This window comes from Salvelinus namaycush, chromosome 28 (assembly GCF_016432855.1).
Source record: "Salvelinus namaycush isolate Seneca chromosome 28, SaNama_1.0, whole genome shotgun sequence".
Lineage (NCBI taxonomy): Eukaryota > Metazoa > Chordata > Actinopteri > Salmoniformes > Salmonidae > Salvelinus > Salvelinus namaycush.
Genome location: NC_052334.1, coordinates 891,249 through 900,371, shown reverse-complemented (window position 1 = coordinate 900,371; position 9,123 = coordinate 891,249). Strand labels below are relative to the sequence as shown.

Below are 9,123 nucleotides of genomic sequence, written 5' to 3'. Positions count from 1 at the left end.
TCCTGAGCTGTCTCCTCTATGTAGGAGGGGCCTTAGTGAAGGTTCCTGGACCATGGTCGGGGGCGAGGGTCGCCACTCAAAGGACGCTAAGGAGGGGGACAAAGACAGTGGTGGAGTGGTGTCCTCGTCCACCGCCGGAGCCGCCACCGCGGACAGATGCCCACCCGGACCCTCCCCTTGAGTTGTAGGGGTGCGCCCGGAGTTCGCACCTTGAGGGGGGGGGTTCTGTCACGTTCCTGACCTGTTTTCTGTTGTTTGGTATGTGTTTATTGGTCAGGGCGTGAGTTTTGGGTGGGCAGTCTATGTTTTCTGTTTCTATGTTGGTTTTGGGTTGCCTGGTATGGCTCTCAATTAGAGGCAGGTGTTTGATGTTTCCTCTGATTGAGAGTCATATTAAGGTAGGTTGTTCTCACTGTTTGTTTGTGGGTGATTGTCGTCCGTGTCTGTGTCTGCGCACCACACGGGACTGTAGCGTTTGTTCGTTCGTTTGTTATAGTCTGTACCTGTTCCTACGTGCTTCGTGTTATATGTAAGTTCTCATGGTTTAGGTCAGTCTACATTCGTTTTTGTTATTTTGTATCCTTCCAAGTGTTTGTTTTCGTGTTTCGTCGTTTGCTTTATTAAATCATTATGTATTCACAACCCGCTGCATTTTGGTCGAATCACTACTCCTCCTCTTCGTATGAAGAGGAGGAGGAATGCCGTTACACTCTCTCTCTCTCTGTATCTGCCTCTGTCTGCCTCTGTCTGTCTCTGTCTGTCTCTGTCTGTCTCTATCTGTCTCTATCTGTCTCTGTCTGTCTCTGTCTGTCTCTGTCTGTCTCTGTCTGTCTTTGAATCCACAGTAATCATACAATCAGGTCAAAATGTAATGACACCCTTGATAAAGATGAGCAAAATGTTTTTAATTCAAATGTAAATAAATAATACAAATACTGAGCTCTATATTATGCTCAAAACAATTGGAAATATTATTTATAACGATACAATTGCTCAGAGAAATAGATTTTGTTTAACAAACAAAACTTTTTTTCTCAAAAAGATTGGGGTAAAAATGATTGTTAGCCCTGTTTTCAATATCTTTCAATACCTTCAATACAGCACTGAACCTTTTTCTAAAATGTTTTATAAATCCTCTTCAGGATCGGACCCCCCCCGCCTCTAAAATGTTTTATAAATCCTCTTCAGGATCGGACCCCCCCCCTCTAAAATGTTTTATAAATCCTCTTCAGGATCGGACCCCCCCCCTCTAAAATGTTTTATAAATCCTCTTCAGGATCGGACCCACCCCCCCTTAAAATGAAATACTCAAATCTAACTGCCTGTAGCTCAGGACCTGAAGCAAGGATATGCACATTCTTGATACCATTTGAATGGAAACACTTTGAAGTTTGTGGAAATGTGAAATGAATGTAGGAGAATATAACACATTAGATCTGGTAAAAGATTATACAAAGAAAAAACATCTTTGAAATGCAAGAGAAAGGCCATAATGTATTATTCCAGCCCAGGTGCAATTTAGATTTTGGCCACTAGATACCTTTATCTAAAATATTTTATGAGATTGGAGAACACATTGGGAGGGATCTTAAAATTAAGTCCGTTCCTCCATACAGAATCTTTACAGATCCTTGATATCCTTCATCTGCGCTTATGGATCACCCTCTTCATTTCAAAACACAGTCAAGTCCGGAGTCTGAGCTGGCCATTGCAAAATGTTGATTTTATGGTCAATTAACCATTTCTTTGTGAATGTTTTGTGCTTGGGATTATTGTCCTGCTGGAAGATCGACAGGCGACCAAGTTTCAGCCTCCTGGCAAAAGGCTTCTAGATTTTGGCAAAAAATGTCTTGGTCCTTGTTAAAGTTCATGATGCCGTTGACCTTATCAAGGGCCCGTTGACCTTAACAAGGGCCCGTTGACCTTAACAAGGGCCCGTTGACCTTATCAAGGGCCCGTTGACCTTAACAAGGGCCCGTTGACCTTAACAAGGGCACGTTGACCTTAACAAGGGCTTTTGACCTTAACAAGGGCCCGTTGACCTTAACAGGGGCCCGTTGACCTTAACAAGGGCCCGTTGACCTTAACAAGGGCCCCAGGACCAGTGGAAGCAAAATAGCCCCATAACATCGAAGATCCACCACCATATTTTACAGTAGGAATGAGGCATAAGCAGCTTCTTTTTTTTTAACGCCAAACCCACCACGGGCGTGCGTGGATTGAAGACGTGGATGTCGATTATTGTAGCCCCCCCCCGCACCTCTCTGATTCAGAGGGGTTGGGTTAAATGTGGAAGACACATTTCAGTTGAATACATACAGTTGTACAACTGACTAGGTTTCTTTCCCTTTCCTTCAAGAGCTCTATTTTCATGTCATCCAACAAATGTAGGCATTGTTACTTAGAACCGGTGCTAGGGATGCTAGGGATGTAGGCATTGTTACTTAGAACCGGTGCTAGGGATGCTAGGGATGTAGGCATTGTTACTTAGAACCGGTGCTAGGGATGCTAGGGATGTAGGCATTGTTACTTAGAACCGGTGCTAGGGATGATCATGGGCAATACCACATGGAACATTAATGAGCCCAGTCCTGATCTTTTCCCACTAATTGGTTTTTTGACCAATCAGATCAGCCGTCATGCCAATAATTGGGGGGGGAAGAATCAGAACTGGGCTGCCTGTGTAAACGCAGCCATATAATCCTCAAACTCTGCTGTGACTCATATATAAACTGATAGGAAACGATAGGCTCACATTGATCTGGGCACGGTTTCCCAATAGCAATGGAACTTAAGGCTTACAAGTGTTTTAACGATGCATCTTTCCTAGAGTAGTGGCGGTCATGACATTTCATCAGACGGTTATTGTCATGCAAAAGTCTGCCGGTCTCACGGTAATTAACCGTTAATTAACATAAACACGTTTAGCATCTCCAGGCCTCCACACATACAAGCCACTGATGCGTGACCTTTGGAACATCTAAAAATAAAAAATTTAAGTCTAAATAAATCAAAGTAATATAGCCTACACCATCACAATAAATCCATTATTTAATTTAGGCAGCTCTAAGGAAACATTATAAAGAAAATGTATTTCTGAAAAACAGTATGAGTTGTCCTACTGTATGTTATCTGGCTATGAGCCATTCTATAGGCCGTAGGCTTGTTCATTTAGCAGACGAGATACGCTTTATTTTATATCATATGATATTTTAGTAATAGGAATATAACTGAACTTAACTGGATAAAATACAAATAATATTTTCCCCCATTCCGGAGCGAGTACGGATATGAAGTGGCTATGGGAGGGCAACAAGACAATATGACGTTGTTCTACGAGTGGTCTGAGGCAGGCCTTAGATTACGAGTGTTTTCCTTAAGTGCGACGTTATTAACTATGGGGTTTTGGAGATGTGACAACGCTCCTACGAAGGTACCAGCAGTGAACTTAGCCTCAAGATGCTTTTTGGGAAACCAGGCCATGTACCATACATTAGGCCCCAGTCGATCAAAAGTTATCCGGCCCTGTATGGTGATCTAGGTAATGAGTTGGACTGTAGAGGGCAGTACAGGGCTTGTCCTGATGGATGAGTTGGACTGTAGAGGGCAGTACAGGGCTTGTCCTGATGGATGAGTTGGACTGTAGAGGGCAGTAAAGGGCTTGTCTTGATGGATGAGTTGGAATGTAGAGGGCAGTATAGGGCTTGTCCTGATGGATGAGTTGGAATGTAGAGGGCAGTACAGGGCTTGTCCTGATGGATGAGTTGGACTGTAGAGGGCAGTATAGGGCTTGACCTGATGGATGAGTTGGACTGTAGAGGGCAGTATAGGGCTTGTTCTGATGGATGAGTTGGACTGTAGAGGGCAGTACAGGGCTTGTCCTGATGGATGAGTTGGACTGTAGAGGGCAGTACAGGGCTTGTCCTGATGGATGAGTTGGACTGTAGAGGGCAGTACAGGGCTTGTCCTGATGGATGAGTTGGACTGTAGAGGGCAGTACAGGGCTTGTCCTGATGGATGAGTTGGACTGTAGAGGGCAGTACAGGGCTTGTCCTGATGGATGAGTTGGACTGTAGAGGGCAGTACAGGGCTTGTCCTGATGGATGAGTTGGACTGTAGAGGGCAGTACAGGGCTTGTCCTGATGGATGAGTTGGACTGTAGAGGGCAGTACAGGGCTTGTCCTGATGGATGAGTTGGACTGTAGAGGGCAGTATAGGGCTTGTCCTGATGGATGAGTTGGACTGTAGAGGGCAGTACAGGGCTTGTCCTGATGGATGAGTTGGACTGTAGAGGGCAGTACAGGGCTTGACCTGATGGATGAGTTGGACTGTAGAGGGCAGTACAGGGCTTGTCCTGATGGATGAGTTGGACTGTAGAGGGCAGTACAGGGCTTGACCTGATGGATGAGTTGGACTGTAGAGGGCAGTACAGGGCTTGTCCTGATGGATGAGTTGGACTGTAGAGGGCAGTACAGGGCTTGTCCTGATGGATGAGTTGGACTGTAGAGGGCAGTAAAGGGCTTGTCCTGATGGATGAGTTGGACTGTAGAGGGCAGTACAGGGCTTGTCCTGATGGATGAGTTGGACTGTAGAGGGCAGTACAGGGCTTATCCTGATGGATGAGTTGGACTGTAGAGGGCAGTATAGGGCTTGTCCTGATGGATGAGTTGGACTGTAGAGGGCAGTATAGGGCTTGTCCTGATGGATGAGTTGGAATGTAGAGGGCAGTACAGGGCTTGTCCTGATGGATGAGTTGGACTGTAGAGGGCAGTATAGGGCTTGTCCTGATGGATGAGTTGGAATGTAGAGGGCAGTATAGGGCTTGTCCTGATGGATGAGTTGGACTGTAGAGGGCAGTATAGGGCTTGTCCTGATGGATGAGTTGGACTGTAGAGGGCAGTATAGGGCTTGTCCTGATGGATGAGTTGGACTGTAGAGGGCAGTATAGGGCTTGTCCTGATGGATGAGTTGGAATGTAGAGGGCAGTACAGGGCTTGTCCTGATGGATGAGTTGGACTGTAGAGGGCAGTACAGGGCTTGTCCTGATGGATGAGTTGGAATGTAGAGGGCAGTATAGGGCTTGTTCTGATGGATGAGTTGGACTGTAGAGGGCAGTACAGGGCTTGTCCTGATGGATGAGTTGGACTGTAGAGGGCAGTACAGGGCTTGTCCTGATGGATGAGTTGGAATGTAGAGGGCAGTATAGGGCTTGTCCTGATGGATGAGTTGGACTGTAGAGGGCAGTATAGGGCTTGTCCTGATGGATGAGTTGGACTGTAGAGGGCAGTATAGGGCTTGACCTGATGGATGAGTTGGACTGTAGAGGGCAGTACAGGGCTTGTCCTGATGGATGAGTTGGACTGTAGAGGGCAGTACAGGGCTTGTCCTGATGGATGAGTTGGACTGTAGAGGGCAGTACAGGGCTTGTCCTGATGGATGAGTTGGACTGTAGAGGGCAGTACAGGGCTTGTCCTGATGGATGAGTTGGACTGTAGAGGGCAGTACAGGGCTTGTCCTGATGGTTTAGGGTCAGTGCTGGTGTAGGGTTTAGGGTTTAGGGTCAGTGTCGGTGTAGGGTGTAGGGTGTAGGGTTTAGGGTGTAGGGTTTAGGGTTTAGGGTTTAGGGTGTAGGGTCAGTGCAGCTCCTCCTGATGGTCCTCATGGCGATGTGTCTTCATGTGAGCATTACGACTCTTCACTTTAGAGAACACCCTGAAGGAGAGGAGGAGAGATGAGAACACAGTACAGACACAGAGAGATGGACGGACAGACACAGGAGACTAGAGAACACCCTGAAGGAGAGGAGGAGAGATGAGAACACAGTACAGACACAGAGAGACGGACGGACAGACACAGGAGACTAGGGAACACCCTGAAGGAGAGGAGGAGAGATGAGAACACAGTACAGACACAGAGAGACGGACGGACAGACACAGGAGACTAGAGAACACCCTGAAGGAGAGGAGGAGAGATGAGAACACAGTACAGACACAGAGAGACGGACGGACAGACACAGGAGACTAGAGAACACCCTGAAGGAGAGGAGGAGATAGATGGATAGATTGACAGAAGGTATCTCTCTTACTTGGCACACGCCCTACAGGGGTATGGAGGGGTAGGCTGTGTGTGGAGCTTGGCGTTGGGGGGAGAGTTGCTCGGTCTGGGACTGGAGCTGAATAGAGAGGGGGACATCCTCAGACAGACCGGCCCATAAAAGTGAGCCTTGCTGGGCCTCTCTACCTCTCCTAGGGCTGGGCTACAGCAACCAGAACCAGAACCAACCTGGAGCAGGGGACAGGAGGAACCACTGTGGATCGGTTGGCAGGCATTCTGTGTCGAAATGGTGTGGAGCCCCATTTTACCATTCATGGTGGGCTGAGATGGATAGACCTACAGAGAGAACAGGTTACAGTAGTACTGACAGCAAGTCTGGTAGGTTCTCTCTATACCTTGTCTGGCTTCTCTCTCTCTCTTTCAATTCAACTCAAATGAGCTTTATTGGCATGGGAAAAGTGTTTACATTGCCTAAGCAAGTGAAATAAACAATAAACAAAAGTGAGAAGACACAAAACAACATCATTGTTTTTTATTAGAAATTAACAGTAAATATTGCACTCTCTCTGTCTCTATTTCTCTCCACAGAGACACTCACCTGTCCGTCATTGTAGTCCCCGCTGACGAGGGAGACGATATGATTGGCTGTGGGCCCAGAGCAGGGGAGAACGACTGCCCCCTCTCAGTGAAGCCACAAAGTTCAAGGCCGACCACGGTACTGCAGGCATTTTTTGCAGAAAACAAGACCCCCCATTATAGTGAGGGGAAAATGACAATCTTCGTGGTCTATCTACAGGGGCGCAACTTTGGTTTTAGAAGTGGGGGGGGGGGGGGGGGGGCATAACTTGGCGGGGGGTCTGAGGGTCCTCCCATTTTTGGGGGCATCTAAAGCTAATTTCCTGTATTTCTACACAATCTAAAATGACCCGTAGCCCTTCTAGCAGTCATCAAGCTAGGTAAGTGATTGATACGACTGAACTAGATCAATAATAATTCAGTAATCAATATTGTGTTGCACCTTTAACTAATAGCCTAACAAATGAACAACTCTTACAAATGAAGTACAAAGACTTCACTTTGAGTGTCTTTATGACATCCTCTATTTGAAATTTCAGCCCGACCCGCCTGCACGCCCGAGCGCCCGAGCCGCCTGCACACCCGAGCCGCCTGCGGCGCCCGAGCCGCCAGCACGCCCAAGCCGCCTGCACGCCCAACCCGCCTGCACGCCCGACCCGCCTGCACGCCCGACCCCCATCAGTCTAGTCAACAACTCTCTCCCCAACAACTTCCTTCCCATCTTTTTCTTTTATGTCTCAAGGGAAATGTTTGAAAAACAATAGTTTTAACAAAAACAGATATACACCTCCTACACATGAACACACAGAAGCAGTACATCCTCCATGTAATTCATATCATAGGCCTAATAGTACTAATAGTATCTAGTGGCTAGGGGTCCTCGGCCCTTCTGTGCCCCAACCCAACACACCCAGCTTTAGGATCTTAGTGAAACATTCCTTATTGGTTTCAGGTGTCTTAGGCCGAGGCCAGAGTGACAACTAACAGTACAACAGACCCCAAGGGCCAGGACTGAGCAGCCCAGCAGCTAGGGATTACTTAAATAGGTATCTCCCCTAGCGTCTCCCAAGTCTTTCCTCACATTTTTGCTTTACATGTTGGGAAAAGCCTCTATCAACCATTGATACAGTTTGGAAATCAACTTTAGAGGTTTGTCAGACTGCCTTAAAATAGCATCCAACTTTGAAGCTTCTTGCTTGGCCAGTGTTTGCTGCACAGAGAGAATAAAGGGTTGTATCTGTGGAAGTTCCCTGGTTGCCTGACCCTGATGAGACCCCTGTCACCATCTGATCCTGCTCAGATGAGGCATGACAAAGAATTACATTGGTGTACATTTATACATTATATTATCCAAGAACAGAGTCAATGGTTCAATCATTGAGATGACCATAATTCCCAGATCTCAGACTGTAGTCAACCCATCAACTCAAGATGGAACTTTATATCCATTCACTGATTGTTATGATATACTGCTAAATTCTAGAAGAAAAAGAAACGCACACCTATTAAGGCGAGGTGCTGGCTAGCGGAGTAGAAAATTTAAAAATAAAGGAGAGCCGCACACTCTAGGAGCTCAGATGCAAAAATATTTAATTTACCAACGTTTCGACAGGCAAGCTGTCTTCATCAGGGTACAATCCTGATGAAGACAGCTTGCCTGTTGAAACGTTGGTAAATTAAATACTGCTTAATTCACCTGAGCTCAGTAGCCTGGTCTTCCCTGGCTGTCTGAACCTGCAGGGACACCTGTCACCATCTGATCCTGCTAAGACATGATGACCATAGTGTTGTGTACTGACTGTGCACCATGACAGTGAAGCCTGTAGAGCTGTTTATAACCGTGTCAGTGTGAAAACTAGGGAATTAGCTAGGAAAACTGACAGATCAATAACATTACATTGCTATACTGACTAATAAAAACTAACATTACGCTGAAGAAATGTCAGAATATATTGGTCTTCAATCGTTTGGCCACTGTTTTCATCGTTTGATTCAAGTCTAGTGTTATTGAGGTAAAAATAATAGCTAAAGTTAGTGAGCTAGCTAGCTAACGTTAGCCAACGTTTGGCTAGCTCTAGCTAATGGTACTATGGTACATCATCAAATGTACTTCTGTTGAAATGGGACAAAACAAAGGCTACAAAATATTTCCATACACACAACAGCCTTTAGGAACTGCTACCTGACAGATAGCTAGAGGCTAGCTAGAGCTGGATTGGCTGTGGTAGCTACTAGCTAGCTATCTAGCTGCTAGTAGTTCATTCACTTCAGTGGAGAGGGGATGAAACATTAGCTAACATAACATGTCAGTTACACTTCTAGCTCAGCACTTATGTCAAACAGCAGTTACCTTGCCAGCTAGATCATTCAACTAAAGAGAAGCCAGTTCCTGCTCTGCTTGCTTTTACAACTCTGATAAACTCTGAGAAAAAGCGCAACACAGACAGCAACTGCCTCTGATCATCTCTCCTGTGCTGGTCCTATACGCCAGCT

At 46.3% G+C, this 9,123-nt stretch overlaps 1 protein-coding gene and 1 long non-coding RNA gene across 2 annotated transcripts; one reads left to right on the top strand and one right to left on the bottom strand.

Moving 5' to 3' along the window:
- Positions 1-5,452: 5,452 nt before the first annotated feature.
- Positions 5,453-6,395, bottom strand: LOC120023063 (zinc finger protein 541). The gene is made up of 2 exons (XM_038967016.1): positions 6,086-6,395; positions 5,453-5,712 (listed from the first exon to the last, which is right to left on the bottom strand). Exons 1-2 carry the CDS (start codon positions 6,367-6,369, stop codon positions 5,634-5,636), a joined length of 363 nt encoding a protein of 120 aa, XP_038822944.1. The 5' UTR covers positions 6,370-6,395; the 3' UTR covers positions 5,453-5,633.
- Positions 5,979-8,204, top strand: LOC120023064. Its single transcript, XR_005472660.1, has 3 exons — positions 5,979-6,432; positions 6,643-6,769; positions 7,170-8,204. It is a non-coding gene; the product is annotated as an uncharacterized LOC120023064 (long non-coding RNA).
- Positions 8,205-9,123: the final 919 nt, after the last annotated feature.

Excerpts from the sequence above, each read along its gene's own strand:
- LOC120023063 (XM_038967016.1), bottom strand. The coding sequence starts at position 6,369 with ATGAATGGTAAAATGGGGCTCCACACCATTTCGACACAGAATGCCTGC. Across the intron at positions 5,713-6,085 it reads CCCTGTAGGGCGTGTGCCAA|GGTGTTCTCTAAAGTGAAGA; the intron begins GTAAGAGAGATA and ends CCTCTCCTTCAG.